The 21,510-nt window shown below is 35.5% G+C and overlaps 1 protein-coding gene across 23 annotated transcripts in view; it reads right to left on the bottom strand.

The window, feature by feature from the left end:
• Nucleotides 1-21,510, bottom strand: part of FUBP1 (far upstream element binding protein 1) — a 34,217-nt gene that overhangs the window by 5,488 nt on the left and 7,219 nt on the right. For 7 of the 23 annotated variants that reach the window (XR_011532374.1, XM_070591972.1, XM_070591974.1 and 4 more), the window contains exons 3-19: nucleotides 20,825-20,887; nucleotides 19,959-19,997; nucleotides 19,444-19,483; nucleotides 18,611-18,663; nucleotides 18,451-18,522; nucleotides 18,252-18,309; nucleotides 16,217-16,379; nucleotides 16,020-16,118; nucleotides 15,793-15,894; nucleotides 15,436-15,538; nucleotides 15,233-15,333; nucleotides 14,363-14,504; nucleotides 13,528-13,688; nucleotides 11,084-11,235; nucleotides 10,915-10,994; nucleotides 7,450-7,578; nucleotides 5,566-5,640 (exon numbers count right to left, since the gene is read on the bottom strand). Coding sequence is in view for 21 of the 23 variants with exons in the window: in XM_070591972.1 (XP_070448073.1) it covers nucleotides 5,566-5,640; nucleotides 7,450-7,578; nucleotides 10,915-10,994; nucleotides 11,084-11,235; nucleotides 13,528-13,688; nucleotides 14,363-14,504; nucleotides 15,233-15,333; nucleotides 15,436-15,538; nucleotides 15,793-15,894; nucleotides 16,020-16,118; nucleotides 16,217-16,379; nucleotides 18,252-18,309; nucleotides 18,451-18,522; nucleotides 18,611-18,663; nucleotides 19,444-19,483; nucleotides 19,959-19,997; nucleotides 20,825-20,887 (1,632 nt within the window). In the remaining 2 variants the exon portion in view is untranslated. The remainder of the gene's footprint in view (nucleotides 1-5,565; nucleotides 5,641-7,449; nucleotides 7,579-10,914; nucleotides 10,995-11,083; nucleotides 11,236-13,527; nucleotides 13,689-14,362; nucleotides 14,505-15,232; nucleotides 15,334-15,435; nucleotides 15,539-15,792; nucleotides 15,895-16,019; nucleotides 16,119-16,216; nucleotides 16,380-18,251; nucleotides 18,310-18,450; nucleotides 18,523-18,610; nucleotides 18,664-19,443; nucleotides 19,484-19,958; nucleotides 19,998-20,824; nucleotides 20,888-21,510) is intronic. The other 16 variants (XR_011532378.1, XM_070591984.1, XM_070591980.1 and 13 more) reach the window with 3 other exon arrangements.

Raw genomic sequence — 21,510 nt, 5'->3', positions numbered from 1 at the left:
GATCAGAATTGCTCCTGTTTTATTTTAAATATTCATTAGTGTCAGAAAACTACTCTGTAATTAAGAAAAAGAAAATCAGATGCTTTTTATTTTCTTTTTGCCTTCTACTTACAACTTTTAGTCCTAGAGCATCATTATTAATAAAAAACAAACCCCCAACTATCCACATAGTTTTAACTAAGAAAGGTAAAGAGTTAGGTATAATCTTGATTCAGTAACAGAATTTATAAACTACTAATATTCTAAATTGAGTTTGGAAAGAGCTCCAAGTAAGTAGTCTATGGTTCCTTGGTGGTGATGTTGAGGGTGGGGTGGGTGAGTGGGAGACAGGACCCGTCGGTGACTATTTTTTTTGTCTCTTATCATTTGGATCTGGTACACGACAGGTTTTAAATAAAATACAAATCTTCAATGGAGAAAAAGAAAAATAACATTTTTGCAAAACAACAAAAACCCACTTAAAAGCTATTACAATAAGACATCATTTAATAATTTAAGGTCTGGCCAAGATTTTCCTTTCCTGATTAGTGATCTATAAACTGTGTGTACAAAGACTAATCTTCAAGATACTCTTTAATAAGATTCTTGAAGTTTTAATACAACGTGTACAAATTACAACACAATTTTATTAAAAATGACCTGATGAAGGACAAAGAGCAATTACTAAAGAGGTTAAGCAAGAATATCAATGAAACACAAAACTCAAGCTTTCATAAGTGTTTTTCTAGGCAGGGTAACTTTTTATGAATTACGAGACTAAAGAGACATAATAACCAGGTGCAATGCATGAACCCTGGACAGGCCCTGGCTTAAAATAAACATAAAAACAAAACCCACACACAGACACAGCTACAAAAAATATTGTTCTGACAACCAAGGAAATTTAAATATGGTCTGTATGTTGATATCATTGAATAATTCATTTAGAGCAAACAGTCTGTAACATACTTTGAAATGGCTTTGGCACAAAAAATGTACACGTGCGCACACATGCACAAAGTACATAAGGCAAACTAAAAAAATGGTGAATCTGGGTAGAAAACATAAATACGGGTGTTTGCTGAACTATGTTTTCAATTTTCTGAAGGTATAAAAATTTTTGAAATAAGTTGGAGACAAGGAGAATGTGTTTTCCTATTTAGGTCCTTTATTTAAGCAAATTTTATTTAGTTTGTAATTCACTTGGCTTTATCAAAGTATTATAGCTAGAGAAAAAATACTGTAACAGACACACACAGAAAACTGTTTCTATGTTGGCTACTGCCAACAAGGCAACTTTAGTTTCAGAAAGTAGTCTATCATGGTCACAAAACTGATCAAAGAATAAAAGAAACTGAGTGAATAAAAGTTTAAGATTTATGAATAACTTTAAAAATGCAAGAGAAAGTCCCCTTCTATGGGCAACAGCACAGAGAAAGTCCATATTCTATAAACAAAGTGCTCATGCTTTTGTTTTTCCATAACTCTTTTCAAAGACGAAGTGAGTTTAACATTTTGATCTTAAGAGAAGACACAATTAAATCTGAAACAGGTTTCAATATTTAGACAACTGCCAAATATCCCAGTACCAATAGTAATAAAATCACACAATGTCTCTTACAAATTGCACACTTAAAACCCTGCTGACTTGAGGCCAAACCTGGTTAAGGCAGCAGCAATTTTCACTTCAGGTTTACAGAAGGAACTAAAACATCATTGTTAGGAGATACTCATTTTAGAGGCAAAGTAACACCACAAAATAGTAGAAAGAGGGAGATGAAGCAAAGAAAATTCATCAACCTCAAATGTTCCCTCAAAAAGCAACACCCCCAAACTCAAATATCCCCATGGAAAGCTAAAAGTAAACCTGTTAGACTCTAAGAAAAACAAACACTTGGGAAGTCATGAACATCTGACATTCCAAACTTGAAGGTGTCCAAAGAAAAACTCATCTGACTCCTCCGATCTGAAGGGTAAATGTGATTCACTTTGCCCAGCTCAAAGTAGGTAAACAGCTTTTCCTATCTCATTTACTTATGACGTGGCTCTCAGAGAGACTCCTTGTTCCTTTTAGGTATGCTCCCTTTATAACTCTCAATTCAAAAACTGTTTTGACGCCAGATACACTTCAGTCTATACTTTAGCAGAACATTAGTTAATATTCACATATAGCTTTACAACATATAAAATTTTACTTTATTTCATTCAAGAGATAAGACTTGCCCTAGAGTTCACTTGTTAACATTCTATTACAGCCCAAGAGAGCCAGCCTTGCCTGAAGAGATTTTCACTCTCAGTTCTCTCTCTATACACCTGAATCTTTCTTACAACCACTCTCTCCCCATCCTTGTAGGTTTAGGGTACCATATGCTAAGGGTTCAGAGTCCACCATATCAGTGCTTAACATTATAATGGCCTTTCTCAAGTCAAACTTTTCCCAAAATGCTTTCATTAATCCTCTTTCAAACAGGAATTGTCCCTCTCTACCTTGAAACCCTGTTTGTTTTCTTTAGGGTGTTTACTTATTACAAAAATTCCCTTCATTCTAGCTTCAACACCCATCTCCAGATTGCTGCCATTCCTGATATCACTTAAATTTCCTTTCTTTAACCCTCTAGAATCTCATCTTTAAGAATTTCTCTCCTAAATTTTCTTAGTGTTAATCCTAGGAAATACACAAATGTTTCAGAAACAAACCTAATTAAAAAAACTTAACTCATATCTCTTTAATAGAGATTTATTTACTAATAAGCAAACTGACAAATTTACAGTGTTAGTGGAGATTTTCTGTTCGTAACAGAAGTTGAAATTCGGCTTCAAGAGCTGGGAGAGGCAGGCTGGTTTGATGAAGAGGGCATTGGATTGGGAATCAGGACATACAGACTCCTAGGAAATCCTAGCTCTGCCACTGGAAGAGTAAAACTCAGCCTCTCCAAATAAGAGAGCTGGATTTGAAGATAAAGATCTTTATCTCCCTGATATTTTATTACACCTTTTCTTTAAAAATCTTGAAGATTGAACTATATTAGTTTTATGCTTTAAGGTCTCTTATTTGTGGTTATCCTAAAAAGATCTTAAAGACAACTAATGCATCTAGAAGAAATTAGTTAAGCAACCATTTATAATAAGAACATTTATAGGCAAAAATAAACTGACCTTGTAGCTATCATTAAAGACCCGACAAACCTAACATTATTTCCTTTAAGATTTACATATAAGAGGAAATCACTCAATCGTCCACTTTGCTCATAAAATTGACAGCTTGATCACTGTGATGCTACAGAAAAACACAACTGAAAAAAAAGTGGGGGTTAAGGAGGATCTTCAGTCAAACATAGTGTTACTTATTTCCATACCACCTTTTCTTCACAAAGGATTCAAGACAGGCCAGCATACTATCTCTAAAATTAGAATTTAATAGAGTAGTCAGCAGGGAAAAGGTAGAATATGAAAAATTAAAAGAGTAAGGGGAAGTGTCTACCTTTAACAATAAAAATTTGAATGGTATTAAGATCCTGCAGATTACATTCAACATACCCACTCATTTTGGGAAAGTAAAATGTAAAACAGCTAAGTAGTAAATCTATTAATGGCCATGCTGCAAAGCAACAAGATAAAATCAAACAGAACTCACACTCATTCCTCAGTAATTATCGAAGTCCACCAACAGGCCTTTGTTTTGTTTTGTTTTAAAGATTGGCATCTGAGCTAACAACTATTGCCAATCTTCCTTTTTTCTGCTTTTTCTCCCCAAACCACTCTCCCAACCCCCTGGTACATAGTTGTATATATTTTAATTGTGGGACGCCGCCTCAACGTGGCCTGACGAGCGGTGCCATGTCCACACCCTGGATCCAAACCTGTGAAATCCTGGGCCATGGAAGTGGAGCGAGCAAACTAAACTACTGGGCCCCGGGGCCGGCCCGTTTTTACCCACTTTTAATAATAACGTAGGGAACATCTCTGACGTATTTCTCTTTGTGAAAATACAAGTTGGACCTGATTTTATTTTTAACCTCAACATGATCAATTCTTTAAAATGGTGATGTTATTTCACTAATGTTAAGGTGACCCTAGGCCCTGACTACCTGTTGTCACGGAATGATTAACAGCAGCATACTCAGTTATTCTCACAAGTATCCCAGTTTGGACAAGAAATTATGTGACCATCCAAAATTAGACTATACTGCTTTGAGGTTACAGGTTTTTTTTCAAAGTTTCTTTTTGCAGAATTTTAGCTATTGTAGATCTGGCTAAGATAAGCTGGGTCACAAAAACAAATTAGTAATCTGTGAAAGCCTCAGGAACAATAATGCAGCGTGACTTCCCTGGAAAGTCATTCTAACAGGAAAAATTATTTTTCTTTATATAAACAGCAATCAGCTGTGTGTAAACATCCTATCACCAGATGCATAAACTTTTACACAAAGAAAATTAATACAGTCACCCTCTGGAAACTTTTCTTTCTGTGAAAAATGACATTCTTTGTCAAAGAAAATACTAAAATTTACATTGAGAACCACAAGGAGACTCTGTCTTATGGCAAAATTCTACCATCTATAAGAGACACTTTTTTTATCCCAGTGAAGAATGGGCAAGTTTATCTGTTTATTTTTCATTTGTGACAAGTGATTGTGGGATAAGTGTATTGATTTTAAATAACTAAGAGCATAAGCATCTGAAAAAAAACTATTTGTCCGGAAGTGTAACATCAAGTTCCAAATGGTCCCTGAAAAAAGCAAATTTGGAAGACAGGCGTGGGACTTAGACCCTCTTCACAGTGCAAATTCTGGTTCCACTTAGTAGTTGTGTAACCTTTGTTTCCCAGTCTGTACACGTGAAGTGTCAGTGAAGACACAATTCTTTTCATTCACAGCAGTTTGTAGTAAGTATTTGCAAAGCACTTCATTCACAACTGTACAATAACCAGAAGAGCAGGGCACCTAGCTATATTATGCCCACAATCACATTCTCAGCATCTATCAACTATGCTTGGCATGTAGAATATGCTCTATACTTACTGAATGAAAATGGCCTTTCTAGGTGACTGTTTTTCTTTTTCAATATATGCAAATATTATTTAATTAATTAACTTTCTCTGTTACTGTAGGTTACTTCTTAGCTGCTTATTTGCAGCAAAAATACTACTACACACAACCAATTCTTGCTTGGTGCTCTAGAAATTTAACCTATGCCATTTAGGCTACTAACAAGTACAACTGTCTCTGACAGAAGTGTAGGCAATATTCAATGTCATATGTACCAGTGGGGAAATGTTTAGTTTCAATCAGAAAGTGGTCGACAAATGCATTTAGAAATAAAAAGATTTCCTTGTTATATAACCACAAATTTAAGAATTATTATTTGTAATGACCTTGATATATCTGAAAGTTCATGGACTTTGGAATGCATTCTTGCTCAATTACTCTGCCCATCAAGACTTTAAAAGTTAATGGATGAAAGATGTCCAAGGTAATAAAAACATGGTATAAACATGCTTTTATCAAAATCTTCAGCCTTCTAGGATGATATTTACTAAACATTTCCATTTAATTAAACGTATAAAAAAAGAAATGTAGAACATACCCATTTTCTTGTAGTACTCTTCCCAAGCCTTGGTATAATCAACCTGTCCAGCTGGAGCTGGATTCTGCTGATCTCCTTGTTCAAGAAAAAATAACATAAAAAAATAACATTAAGGTTTTTAAAAGGCAATTTTGGCCCTTTCCTTCTGTTCCTTGAGTGGAGGAGTTGCATGTGGCCTGTGAGTGAAGGTAAGAAGGAGGTGCTGTGTGGCAGGGCATCCCTCATGGTGCCAAATACTGTGTGGGGGTACAGAGGTGGTGGACAGAGAAGGTGATCTATGTATGTGGAAGAGGAGTTTCACTGAGCATCTAAGTAAATTCACTGGTCAAATAAAGAAACACACCAAGGATACCTGGGTTTCACCATTTATAAGCATGGAAAGGGAAAAAGCTAGAAAGAACCCTGAAGTGTTGAAATGGAACTGCAGATGATATGAATGTATAATTTTAAAAATACACACATATATGGATATTTATGTGTATGTAAGCTTATTTCCTAGCTCTGTACACTGAAAGGAGCTGGAAGCAATGAACACACTGAGTTTGATTTCTAAATACTATCATCTACTACCAAGAATCAGGACTCCTTGGAAAAACGGCTTATTCTAGCGCTGGAGCCCAGAAAGCACAAGACAAGTATCTTATTGTACAAAAAAGTAAGGAAATGCTTAAAGAATAACAGGCACCTCAAAAGGATACAGGAGCCATCTTGAAGGTACTCCTGACTGGCCAAATCTAGGACAATATAATAATCAAAATAATAGATAGTTTAAAATACTACCTAATGAATAAAACAGGAATCCATAATGATATAAATAAATAAGAAGAAAAAGAAAGCTCTTCCCTACGGCAAAATACCAACTCTTAAATGTAGAATGAATGATGGAAACAGAAATTACCATCACAGTTGCTAGTTCAATCAGGGAGGTGCTATCAATGAAGGCTAAGGATGATGGGTAGAAGTTCACTGAGGAACAGAATAGTGGTATAATCTCAGTATAACTCTCCAGAAAAAAATTAATTTCAAAGATAAAAATGGTGGTCTTATGATATAGAAACCTGGCAGACACCAAAATGACCAAGTGACCATGGTTACCATCTCCAGAGATCAAACAGGTCAATATTATATGACCCCTGATGTAATGCACCAAGAAGAGCACAGCATTATTTCTCAGGAATTCTTGCCATATAAATAGGATCTTATGATCATGACCTCATTCACCTTCATGAGAAAAGCTGAAGGGACCTAAGTTGACCGACAGTCATCCCACAAAACAAAGCTCTGTACTCTTTACAACATGAAAAAGGCTAAGGAATTACTCCTGATTGGTGAGACTGAATAGACCTGACAACTAAATACAACATGTTACCAGATGGGATCCTGGATCACAACAGAGAAACTGTTGGAACAACTGGTGCAATCTGAATAAGGGCTGTGTACTGGGACAGTAATGATGCATCACTAGTGACTAACTGATTTGGAGGGCTAAATGATGGTTATGCAGTTTTGAAGTAATACCGAAAGAAGTATTTAAAGGTAATGGGGGCATCACCTCTAACAGCTTGGTTTTAAACGGTTCTGAAAAAGACTAATGATAATGGATATGGACACATGATAGGGTAATGGAGCAAATGGGGGTTGGGGGATAATAACATTAACAGCTAGGTTATCTGGGTGTTCTTGGTAACGTATCTTACAACTTTTATAAAAGTTTCCAATTATTTCAAGTAACTTATTTTTAAAAAGGAAAGTCGGCTTACTGAAGCCATAACTGAATAATATCAGAAATTTTTAGGTATTATACATTGATGCATTTCATACACAATTCCAAACACAAGTTTTCACTTTCACCTACCAAACACATTCTTTAGTTACCATAGTTACCTTGTCCATTGGTTTGGGTTGTAGTTGGTGCACCAGCAGGAGCTGCAGGTGGTGGCTGTGCTTGCTGTTGGTAATAGTGAGCATAGTAAGCAGCCCAAGCTGCTGAATTCGGATCCGTTCCTGCTTTAGCTAGAATAAACACAAGTTTAATGTTTGCATTTAAAGTCATAATCTCTCTCACTCTCATATCTCCCGGCCCAGCAAATACACAGACCCCAAAATTAACTGGACATCAAAAATAAATAGTAAACAGAAACTTTCAAATTCTCGTATTATTTTCATTGTCATCACTAGCTTTTACTATAGAAAACTGTGGCTCAGAGATTAAGTGACTTTCCTAGTTTCTAGAAAAGCAGCCAATGCTTTGTCTCAAACCATCCTGTGCCCTTTTTTTTCCTCAACTGGTTTTGTCTCAAGCACAACAGTCCTATGTGTCAGATGACTAAAGGAAAAGATTCTTAGGAACTAACCTGTACAAGAAACAAACAATTATTTTAGAACTATGAACTCTGTCCTTCTTGTTGTCAAGGAAGAAACAACTTAAAAGTCTCGGAAAAAGAAAGAGAGATCACCCCTATTTTCTATCATATTTCACAGTGATTATCTTAAAACATCAACTCTATGTCACTACCCTGCTTGAAATTCTTTGTGTATTCCCAAGGGTCTTCAGGATTGTCAAAGCTTCTAAGTATAGCATATCATTTAATATCTTTAACGATCTGGATTCCCTGACTTAACCTTGTTCCATTCCAGCCTCATTTCCCCTCTTTGTCAATATTTTTCCAACACTTAAGTTCTGGCCACAGTAAATTGCTTATATTTTTCAGAAGTCATTATTCCCGTATGCAGGCCTTTAACCACGTTATGCTTCCTTTGCACTTGGCTCACCCTCACTCATCCTTCACAAAAATCAACTGATGAATTACCAGTTTGAGAGTTCTCAGCCAGGAACAGAAATCCTCTTCTTCTGTTCTTTATACTAGGAGTATCATATGGTAATATAAGTATACCTTTAATAGTTTATATCAAGGAAAATATGATTTCCTTAGCGTGAATCAGTATCTACATGCATTCTGTTTAGCCCTCATCCCAGACAGGCAGCCATTCTCAGCTGCTTAATAAAGGTTAGTGAAGTTTGAGAAAAAAGGAGTAAGGATTTCTAGAGTGATACAGTTTCCAAGGTAATACAATTACAAGACATTATACCACCCTCCAAACCATTCTCAAGTAATAAATGTATTGCCTTTTCTATGTTGGATATTTATGTCTCACTAGCGTCATTACCTGTAAACTGATAAAAATATTTCTGTTGACACTATGTCTGGACAGAGAAACTGAGAAAAAAGAGACTTCAGGAAGTGTTACCTGTATTTCTGAATGTGTAGACCATATAACAAAACCAGTTACATGTAACTAATATGTACTGAGAACTTAATATTTATTCAACCTGATTTCATTCATTTATTATCACTTTATAGAAAAGAAAACAGATTTAGAGGGGTTCAGCAACTTTCTTTCTATCCCACAATTAGTAAGTTGTAAGACTGAAACTTACCTAGGTGTGTTTCACTCAGGTCTAAGTTCTTGGCTACTACAAAAATCCTCAACAGCCCATTAATTTTTTATAGAAACGGATTTTAGTTCAGAGAATATTGACTCTCTTGTCAAAATAAGGGCACATTTAAATACCAGAATGTTTAATCAAATTCAGCAAAACAATTTCATTTACATTATTTTGATTTTTACATATGCTAAGTCTAATATAAGCAATCTCTAAACCCTGATACTTTTAGCTAAATGAGTTACCTCTTTCCCAACGGCAATGCTGGAAGCCACATTCATAACTAATTCTTATAGTGGTGACTTCACTGCTACACTCCACTTGGGAAAATGAGATTGTGATAGAGACCACTTCCTATTCTCATCATTTTTCTCAATCACGCTAGCTACTCAAACACAGGGCTCACAGATGCTCCCACATATCCAAATTACCCAATACAAATCCACCCCTTAACTTGCTCAAACTCTTGAATCTCTTAAATGGTGTGGTTCCTCTGCTTAATCACACCATCCCAATTAGCCTACAGGAGGGAAAGAAAAGTCCTTCATTCCTAAAAGACTAATTTTTAGACTATATTACAGTAAATCATATCTGCCCCTACTTTCTGTAAGTCCTTCTGTCACAGTGATGCTAACAGTTGGAGTGCACTCTTTTACTACAGAATGTAAACTCATCTTTGCATACCCAGATCCTAGCACACTCAAGTTGCTTCTTGAAAGAGTGGAAGTTATGGTTATTTGGTGACTGTCATGCTGTGTCATCATACTCCACAAAACACAATCCCTACGAAATTGAAGTATGTTATCTAATAGAGGGCCACATAAATACCAGAATGTTTCATCAAATTCGCTGAAACAATTTCATTTAAAACAATTATTTTAGTTCAGTTTTTAAAAAAATATACTAGTGCGGAAAGGAATCCATAATTCAGTACCTGCCTTGAAACTACTCCAGTGAAAGAGGCCTAAAAGGTATAGTAGGTGAGAAAAAAGGATCATAAATGTCACTTGGTCTTGATGAATGCCCCTGTGACCATGACGGAAAGAAAACTACAGGGTGGGAGAAGATGCAAGAATAGAACAGAATGTAATATATATAAAATCTGGATCTGAACAGAGAAAATATTTAACTAAACGTATTTTAGAGTTCTAACCCACAGATATTAAATACAGCCCTGATTTTTACTAATATATGAAGTTACCATATCAGGAATACTCAGATACAACTTATGTATCATATTTGAGATACCTGGGAGTTTAATGAGGAAGGATTAAAAACGCCATTAGACTCATGTAATTTTTCTTTTTTTTTTTTTAAAGATTTTACTTTTCCTTTTTCTCCCCAAAGCCCCCCAGTACATAGTTGTGTATTTTTAGTTGTGGGTTCTTCCACTTGTGGCATGTGGGATGCTGCCTCAGCATGGCCCGATGAGTGACGCCACGTCAGCACCTAGGATCCGAACGCATGAAACCCCAGGCCACTGAAGCGGAACGCACGAAGTTAACCACTCGGCTATGGGGCCGGCCCCTAGACTCTCATAATTTTATAAATAAATGTACACTAACTATTCTTTCAAGGATAATGTCGCAATTAACACTATACATTTGATGGCAGTGGTATCTAAAACCTAAGACATGGTACTTCTTCCAATAGCTTTTGGCTCTGCTGTTTATCACTTCAAAAGCAGGGAAAGTCAATTGCAGGTAGAAAAAAGTCACATGAACACAAACCATAATCACACCAGTCTTATACACTGTGGCAGAACCAGAACCTAACACTCTTCTTGAAAGAGTAAAACAAGTGCAGAAAATGCACACAATATAATCAACACTAGAAAATTTAAGAATGTAACAGGTTTGGCAAACAAACAATACAGATTACAGACAAATAATAAGCATCTTTACCTGGATCAGGAGGGGCCTGTTGCTGCCAATGTGGATATGCATTTCCCCACCCCTGGGGAGCATAGGGGGCTGGAGGACCACTGAAAAGGATAGAAATCAATATAAAAATATGATTTACCAAAAGCTACAATCTTTAGGGGAAAAGCCCAGAATCAAACCCAATACTTACTGAGGAGCAGGGCCAGGTGGTCCTGGATTATAAGGTGCAGGGTTGTATGGTCCCATTGGAGTTCCAGGCCCTGGAGGCCCAGGAGGCCCATGGGGGCCTGGGACACCATGGGGCCCATGGGGTACAGGTGGCCCTAAAGGATTTACTGGGCCCTGCAAAAAAGGAGAAAGACATACAAAAATAAGAAAAACAGTAATGGTCGAACATTTCAAGGGCCAAATAACCTTTGATTTCTACTCTTTTATACAGCCACAGCAATAAACATTAAATTTTCCTTCATTTCCTCAATCATGTTACAACTATCTCAACTCTATCATATTAATGAGACGTAAAATTCATTAAAATCAATAACATTAGCAAAGAATTGAAACATTTCCTTTACCTTCTGTTCTTTTCAGACTATTATCCCCTTTCCACTACTCCCCTTTCCTTTTATAAGTCTTACTTTTACATTTCCATCTTAATCATGGAAGTTTATCAAATATCTGGTCCTTACCTCTAAGCTCTTCTCTCTTTGCAACTACTGACTCTACTCTCCTAACATTAATCAGACACCCACCTTGCAAACATATCCCCCAAACTGCTTAGGCCTTATCTTGCGAACTGTCTACTGAATACCTGGCCAATAATGTAACTCCTAGTTCTCACTGGACAACTAAAGTCCTCCTCACCACCTTTCTGTCACCGAACCATATTTAGGTCGATATTTCCTCTTTTGCCCTTCACCATAATTTTCTAAATACCATGAAAGTTTTCCTTGTAATTGATTTAACAAATCAGAATATTTCATATCCATATTATGCGACATCATAATTAATAATGACTCACTCAATTCTTTTTATAATCCAACTTGTAAAGACCACTAGATTTAACTGAACACATACCTAAAACACACCTTTCATGCAGTTAATACTGACCATGTGATATTTTGGACAAAAATCCTTAAACTACATTTAGTTTTAATTCTTCTTAATACAAAATAATAAAGCTAAACTTCATAACTTCCAAAGTTCCCTTTACTAACTTGTCTAAGTCTCTAATTGCTATTGTTATCCCTCACTTCTATTATCCATAATCTATCCTTTCTAAATAGTAAAAAAGGATTACTGAAAAAAGTAGCAACATTTTTATAGGGCTATGTACCAGGCACTCTTTTACATAATACACACATGCATACTTCAATCACTTAATCCCTACAACCCTGTAAGGCAGGTACTATATCCTCATTTTCAGAGGAAGAAACTTCAGCAAAGAATAAATAACCTACCCCAATGTCACAGTCAGTAAACGATTCAGAGTATTTTGAACCCAAATAGCCTAACTCTAGAGTCCAGGTTCTTAACCACTATACTACACTGCTTCTCTAGAACAACCTATCTTGTTTGCCCATCAATCCAGAAGAAATCCTGATCCATGCAGGCTAAGGATAGTAAAATCCAAAACCAAGATGTGCAATTCATTTTTCTGGCATCAATCTCTGTCATTACTGATTCCACAGTTATTTTCTTCATTTTTTTTGAACAATTACATTCATTCTCCATACCACAAAACTTAAATGTTGGTGTATATTTTCATGATATTCTTCAAGTGTCTTTTGTACATCTATTTTTTGTCTTCCCAAGCAGACAGAAACAGTGTCAACCTTATTTTGCACCCCATTTACAACACGGCAAACATCAAGAGTTTTCCTAACAAATTCTAATTATTATTAATAATTTAAGATGCTCTCTCACATCGTATGTTAATTCTTCACGGTAAAAGAATACAGGAAAGCACTTTTTGCCACTTTTACAAGAAAGCAGTCAAGATTCTTCATGCTTTTTTGTACTACCACCAGCAAACTTATCTAGAGAAAAAAGTTCCAAATTTGGCTGTGTATCAGAATCACCTGGAACATCTTTGTAAAATTAGATTGCTGGGTCCTACTCCAGACATTATGAATCAGAACTGTGTGTTAATGTGTAAAGGTGAAAAGTACCCAAGTAGTCTACATTTTAAAACTCACCAGATGATTGTCAGTAAAATACTCAGGATTTGTAAATTTCTACTTTAAAGTAAGGGACGCATCCGATTCATCTTTGCCTCAAGAGGGTTGGATATAGTAAGCCCTTAATAAATATTGAATTCTCGTTAACTATCTCCTTCAAGTATGTTTCACAACCCTCTATCAACTGTAACGTCCTATCTGCAAGTAATGCTATTTTCTCTTATTTACCCACACCCAAATATAAGGTTGTAAACATCTGTAACTATGTATCTAATTGAGTTACCCTTGTTCCAGGAACATCTTTTCTATGTTGTATGTATCTATTATGTGTTCAGACCTAAAATCTTACACCAGAAATGGACATTTTTCTGTGCAGCACATCGAGGAGCATCTGAATTAATGTCTTATTTAACTAACAGGGTTTATGCTATAAATTGGAAGTTTAAAACATACTCACACCAATCTTTTCTTCTATGAGTTGCCGAGCATAGTCTATTTGCTGTGGAGTGCCACGAATTGTAAATAACTTCATATTAGGATCTGCATTAGGTGGAGGATTTCTCTGAAGTTCTATTCTTGCACCAGATTGTTGGCTTATGCTTTTTATGGTTTCACCTCCTAAAATCAAAACACAGTAATTTCTCTAAAGATTCAAAGGATACAAGTGGAAGAACTTAACAGAAAATGTCACAATTAAATGGGCCATTACGAAAAAAGTTTTGACCTGTATTCCATCTGCCAATATTCTATTAGGATTTTCCATGTATTCAACACTTTAAATTATATAAAGAACTTTAAGCTTCCTTTAAAATTCATTTAAGTTTCAAACCCAACTTGGTATATCTGTACCCAACATTATGACAAATTATAACTTACCAAAATATTTGGTTCAAATAAATTGCTTTTACAAGCAATGTAAATATAAACTAACACACTTATTAAAAAATTCAAAATTTTAAAAACATGAGAGTCAAGAAAAAGCAAAATAAACAAAAACACTCAAACCACTTTTTAACTCAAAAGAAAAGTTTCTTACACTAATAATTAAACTGTTGGCCTCCTTCTCTAGAGACCAAGGTGATTCAAATCCTACTCTCATTTAAGTATATTTAAGATCCTTTACGTATGTTTTAGTTGTTACTTAACACACGAACACTTTTCTACTAAAATATAGCAAGGAAAATCACTGCTACTTGTTTATAATAGTAACAGAAATGGTGTCCAGAAAAATTAGGTAAGGTGTTTAAAATTTTAACCACACATTAAAACATTAAGAGTTTAAAATACATTACCTTTTCCTATTATTAATCCAGTTTTCCCAGTTGGTACAATGAAATTAAATTCCTGTAGTCCACCAGGTGGTCCCATGTTCCAGTTGCCTTGACCTCTACCTCTTCCTCGACCACCAGGTCCAGGTCCACCAGGATTACCAGCCTAAAAAGGAGAAAGACAAGGAGGAAAGAAACGAAGTCAGCAGAAAAACAAACTCTTCTTTCCACAATAAAATTATTACATGTTGAATGGAATACTACTCAGCTGTAAAACAGAACAAAATCATTCCATTTGCAATAACATGGATGGACCTTGAGGGAATTATGTTAAGTGAAATAAGCCAGCGAGAGAAGGATAATCTGTGTATGACTCCACTCATATGAGGAATTTAAAATTATGGACTAAGAACAGTTTAGTGGATACCAGGGGAAAGGTGGGGTGGGGGGTGAGCACAAAGGGTGAAGTGGTGCACCTACAACATGACTGACAAACATTAATGTACAACTGAAATTTCACAAGATTGTAACCTATCATTAACTCAATAAAAAAAAAGAAAAAAAAAATTATTACATGTCGATTTTCCTCAACTTTCATTTTCCTAAACCAGAAATTTAGAGAAGCTGGGAAATGACTTGGGCCAGATAATCAGCAAGTGATAATCACCATTTATTCTTTTTATACTGGGGTGAAAAAGGTAGTGCACATATGTAGCTGCCTTCCTGCTTCCAAGATATTTACCTCAAAGCAATTTAAACTTTCTAGCTATTAATAAAGTACCATCAAACAGATCCCGATATAAACATAAAGGGGAGAGACACTTTCAGATTTGATGAAGGAAAATGTTTTCTAACTGAAAACAAAACAATGAAATTATTAATATTCTATCAAACCTGAACACTTCGAAGAAGGTCTGTAATAATTTCTGCAGCATGTTGACATCGGTCTGGAGGTCCTGTTATTTGTGCTATTCTATCAGGTGTTGTTCCATCATCTTCAGAACAAATAAAGAATCAAATTGGATTAATTTAGCATTAAATGTGAGTGTCAAAAGTAACTGCTACCAACACTTAGAAAATTAAATCTATGTACTCACCTGGTTTAAACTGAATTCGAACACCAGCATCATTTTGTATTTTTTTAATCATCTCTCCATTTCTTCCTATTACAATGCCAACAGCAAATCTTGGAATGGGGACCTTATGCAAAGAAGACCAAGTATTAAGACAGCCATTTCCTGAAAATTAATCTGCCTTAAATCATAAAAGTATACGCAGCACTACGTTTCTATCAAATAGGGTAACGATACAAAATATACATTGTGTGTTCTAACGTAGAAAGTGGGGGGAAAAAAGAGGATACAATATTAGAGAAAGCTATGTAATACAAAACAGGAAAAACATTATACTTATGAATTAGCACACAACAGTTTCTGAATGGGTATTTGACTTACATCTATCCCTTCATTTCCTCCTATTCTTGACCCATACTCATTTCGAACTTCTCTGAAACCACCTTGATCACGAATTAACTCTAACACCATTTCCTTGGCTTGCTGAAATAGAAAAAATTACCCAATTTAGAAAGTATGCCTCGAAACACTGTAATTATTCAAGCATATTTTGCCCATTTTGTCATCCACCCCAAATCCTTCTTTGTAAAATATAAACGTAAGTTTACTTGAACTTTGTATGGGTCTCCCGTAATCCTAAGAGGTTTGTCAGCACCAGTGTTCTGAGGTCCATCTTGAATCATAACCATTTTAACTCCAGCCCGCTCCTATCAATCACAGACATCAAGTGTATTAACAAAAGGGGAGCAGAAGGAAACTGGCTTCAAAACAGATGAAAAACAACCATTTCACAAACATGTAATACCTGAAGTTGTTTAATAGTCTCTCCCCCCTTTCCAATTACTAATCCTGCCTTGCTAGCTGGAATCATGATTTCTTGAACTGCATTTCCTGGTCCATCACCATGATGGAAGCCAGGGGCTGGTCTTCCTTTTTCAACAATCTGGTCCAGTAACCGTTTCGCTGATCTGTTAACAAATTTAATAGTTAAATAATAAGTTGTCACATACCCAAAAGCTTATCCAAATAGAGAAATACAAAATAAAACAATCAGGTATTCTTCTCATCCCAATTCAGGTTTAGGTGGCTCAAAGCTATATTTTAATAATTTTAGTTAAAAGAAAATGACATAGGGTCAAAGTTGGAAACTATACAATATAATTTTCTAGGTATAAAATTTTCAATATTTTTAAGAATAGTCCAAAATTTCAAAGTAGTAGCATTCTACTTCTAAAGTGATCTCATAAGTAAGCTGATTCCTCCAAGAGCTAAATAACGTATTTACATTTTTAAACTACCACTTTCCACTGACACGTTAGAATTTATTCATTCAACAAATACTTAAGAAACGTCAACTATATGCCAGGTACTATTCTAGGTAACGGGGTTACAGCACTGAACAAAAACAGACAGGGTTCTTGTTGGCATGGCTTAACTTCATTAAATAATTTAAGTAAAATTAGTAGGTTAATTAATTAACATGGCATTTGGTAAAGAGGTACAAAGAAAAAGGACAAGGAGGACAGAATGTGTGTGTATGATGGAATCCTATTTTATGCGAAACAGCTATGGGACACCTTACTGATGACGAGCATTTGAGCCAAGAGTTGAAGAAAGTGGGAAAGTGACTGAAAATATACGGGAGAAAAATGTTCCAAAGAAACAAGAAGTGCAAAGGACTCAAATGAGAAGCATGCTTGGTGTGCTAAAACAAGAAAGAAGCTAAATGGAGCGAGAGCAGAGTGAGTTGGGAGAAGAACGGTAAAAAACAACGTGAGAAAGGTAGCTGGTAAGCCAGTCCATGATAAAGACACTGACTTTCATTCTAAATGGGGATGCATTAGAGGATTTTGAGCAAAGTAGTGATGTGACTTGATCCACATTTTAAAAGGGTCACTATGCCTATACTGTTACAAGAATAGCCTATTGCTGGACGAGGCTAAAATGAACGGAGTCACGCTGCAATTACATAGGCAAATGGCATCACAGATAAGGTGATAGTTAGAAGGTGGCAAGAGGCTGGGTTCCAAAAAAATTATGAAAAAAATATGACCCAGAGTTGCTTAGGGATTAATGAAGCATAAGAGAAAGATAAAGTACTAAAACAGAGTTGCCATACACTGAGATGAGATGAATAAGATGAGCAAAAGAAAATGCAGGCTGGGAATGGGGTAGAAAGACAATTTTGTTTGAGATGTCTAATAGACGTTTAAGTGGAAATACTAAGTAAGCAGCTGGATATGAGTCTGGAATTTAGGGAGAGAGATCAAGGTTGAAAATAAAAACTTAGGAGTAAATAAAATTTATGATATATAAAGCTATATATTAAATGAGAGTAAATAAAATCATTTAAGGAAGATGTGTATTTTGTGGCACTTTCATGTTGAGAGGCCAGGAAGATAACGTAGGACAACCAAAAAAGACTGAGAATAGCAGTAAGAGAGGTGAGTATCTTTAGGTGAGTGGTCCACTGTGTCGAAAAATGCTAATCGGCTAAATAATGTGGAGGCCACTTGTGATCTTGAAAGGAGCAATTTCAACGGAACAGTGGCAATAAAAGCCTGACTGGTATGAGTTCAAAACGAAAACATAGGCAGATGATACAGGAAGCAGAGGTACCTCTTTTAAGGAGTTTTGTTGTAAAGGGAGCAGAGAAATAGAAATGTGGGGTTCAGGGATGGTTTTTGTTAAGATGGAGGAATTTTCAAACATGTTTGCATGCTATCTAGAAATTATCTAGAAAAAATTAATACTGCAAGAGAAAGTTGGTTCAAGTGCAGGAGCAACGTTCTTCAAAAGGAAGGAGGAACTGGCCTTAGGCACATGATTTTCATACTTACTGGACAGATTCAGGTGTTCCAGTTAACATACACGACCTTTCTGGAAGGCCACCACTATCTACAATAAAAAAAAAAAACAAGAAAAAAGGGGTAAAATTTTAGGTCAATAAAAGATGAACAGCTGGCAACATTTTCACTAGCAACTTAAAAAATGTCTTTGTTTTCTATGTCATTTTGAAAATAACGAAAAGAATGTTACCAGGAGCTATCTGTATTTTGCATCCAGATTCCTGCTGTATGCGTGAGATCTGTTCACCTCCTCTGCCAATTACTAGTAAGAAAAAAGAAAATTATTTGCTGAAAAATTACAAAGTATGTTTTGACTATGTTTTCAAAGCTTTAAAAATTATGCTACTTACTAAATCCAACCATTCCATCTGGAACTTTGTATTCTTCTGTCATTACAGACCTGCTAAGAAATAAAAGAAACTAACATTTTCCTTCAAAAAAAGATAATCTGTTTACATATAAAAGGTAATCTACTAATAAAAATGCAAGTCTAATAGGTGAAACTAAGTTTCCAGGCACATATTCACAGTCAAAATATGTTTGAGCAGTTAATGTCAGAATCTTAATTAAGGTGATACACATAAAGTGAGGAGGGTATGGTGGATGGAATGGTCTAAAGGCATGAACTGCAAAGGAGCCGGGGTGGAGTTCTGGGAATGTTTTCTTTTTTCTTGTTTTTTTTTTGAGGAAGATTAGCCCTGAGCTAACTAATGCCAGTCCTCCTCTTCTTTTTGCTGAGGAAGCCTGGCCGGCCCTGAGCTAACATCATGCCCATCTTCCTCTACTTTATATGTGGGACGCCTACCACAGCATGGAGTGCCAAGCAGTGCCATGTCTGCACCCGGGATCTGAACCCGCGAACCCCAGGCCACTGAGAAGCAGAACGCGTGAACTTAACCGCTGCGACACCGGGCCGGCCCCGGGAATGTTTTCTTAACTGTTATTTTAATTCACCTTAGTTCTTCTAAAATGTGGCTAATCCCACCCATCCTTCCAAATTACAAATGTATCTCACGCGAAAAGAAAATCGATCATGCTATATCACTTTCTTAAGTCATGGGAAACGAATTATACCAAAAAAAAATGCAGACACATATTCACTATACACTAACTTGATTATATGTTTTTACGTACAGTTCAACTAAAACTTGCAAAGTACTCTTTGAAAAGCATTTGACTATACCTTTGCTGCTGATGCATCGGTGGTAACTGTGTTCCAAAAGCTACCAAAAAATTAAATGAAAAATTTAAACTTAAGTTCACATATATTTTATAATCATATCAAGCAATTCTAAAATCTTTCCCTGATGCACAGCCAACACTTTGAAGAGAGTAAAATTTTCTGCAGAATACTTAAATCAACTATGACAGTAGACAAAGAAGTCAGTGAAAGGGCAGACATTAGCAATGGCATAGAACAAACTGTCCCTTTACAACTGGTGCAAGCAGAGATTAAAAAATGAAGTTATAAACTAAACACGTAAAATACTTTACCAACCAAATCTTAATATACACCTGGCTAATACTTAAGTGGGAGATTATAAAGATAGGAGGTACATATTTACAAAGAAATTCATTCTAAAAGAATATTCACGGCCCTCAACTAACTTGAAAGATACCCATCAAAAGAGAGGAACAAACCCTAATATTAAAATCCAGCTACATTAGCTTTTAACCCAATTTAAAACAAATACTTACAGTCATTCTGTGGAGCAACTTTCTTAGCATCTGGTTGATCTGCAAAATTAAGAGTCTTTTAATTTTTTGCCAATAAGTACAAATAGTAGACTTAGCTCCCACATGCCCAAGCCAAAATATCAATATAAACATTTATTGAAATAGCTAAGGGTATGGTTTGTCATTTGAACCAAAAAGCACCAAAACTCAGCCCAAAATCTTAGTAATCGAAAGAAGAAAAATTACATTTATTTCATTCTCTTCATATTTAGAAAAGATGCACAGACATTTTAAAGAAATTGTTTTTGATTCTATCGAATCACTGACCTTAATGTATGTTACACACTTTAGAATGATACAAGACAAAGTATTTAGGCCCATTACTAGCAAAATATCACATGCTAAATAAAGGCTAATGATGCTTCCCACTGTAGGAACTCAAGATTGGAAGGAAAAAAAACCACTATCAAAATGTGAAAATTTGACATATCAAAAGTTGAATGTATCTACAGTGACCACAGAGCTATGCAAAATAAATAAATAAATAAATAAATGAAAAATCACATTACAAGGCAATCTCAGTCTAAACTGTTCTACTGTTCCCAACCAAACATTTCACGGCATAAACTTCAGCAGAAAAACTCAAAACAACTACATGACTACCTTCATCTACATCCTTTACACAGATGAGTACAATGCATACCTTAATAGACAACCTAGAGCTGAAAGGACTACATTCTCCTCCCCCCTTCAAACTCAAATGATTATCAGAATGTTGTGCAACAAAAATTCAGACACATAATCCAAGAAATATTTGTGTCCATTTAAGAATCCACTGGTTTTTCACGTTTACATACTAAACACAGGTAATAAATAAAAATTCCTGCCTTTAAAAGGAGAGGGCATTCCCTCCCAGTGTGTTGTACTGCTCGGACTTGTCCAAGAGCCATCTACACATAAAATAAAAAGAATACATTACATACAACATCTGAAGCATCATTAGCTCATTTTTCTGTATATTAAAACCTCACTATAAATGTGAAAGACACTTACATAAAAGGAAACCAAGCACTCCTGGTTAAAAGCTACAAATACATTCTACAGGCTCATTCAGAATCCTCTTTTGTTAAAAAATAAAATAAAAGGGCAAAAAGAAAGTGTATCAAAATTCATACATCAAATCTAAAACAAAAAATGTGCACACTTCTAAGTTCAGAAGCTTCAACAATTATGTTTTTAAAAAATACAAGGCACTGTATATCTACTATTTTAAGCCACATTTTGAGTTAAACCTGAAACACAAAACAAGGTACTAAAACAAAACAGTAACATAAAAAAATGGTATAACCTGCAACACACTAGAGTAGCAAATGATAACAACTTCAACCTTTAAAGTGAAAACTGAAAATAACGAAAATATAGCATATAAAGATTAATTCATGTATGATGAGGGAAAAAACCAGTGAAATGTCTTCTACATTTTAGATTTTTGTTTGTTCCAGTTTATTAACAAGTGGTCTGTGCAAACTGTCACTCTGTCACATTTTCCACTATCTTAAAAGAGGGAAAATGT

The sequence above is a fragment of the Equus przewalskii genome, chromosome 24 (genome assembly GCF_037783145.1).
Source record: "Equus przewalskii isolate Varuska chromosome 24, EquPr2, whole genome shotgun sequence".
NCBI lineage: Eukaryota > Metazoa > Chordata > Mammalia > Perissodactyla > Equidae > Equus > Equus przewalskii.
Note: the sequence above shows the minus strand (reverse complement) of the source record. Positions and strands in the feature narration are given on the sequence as shown.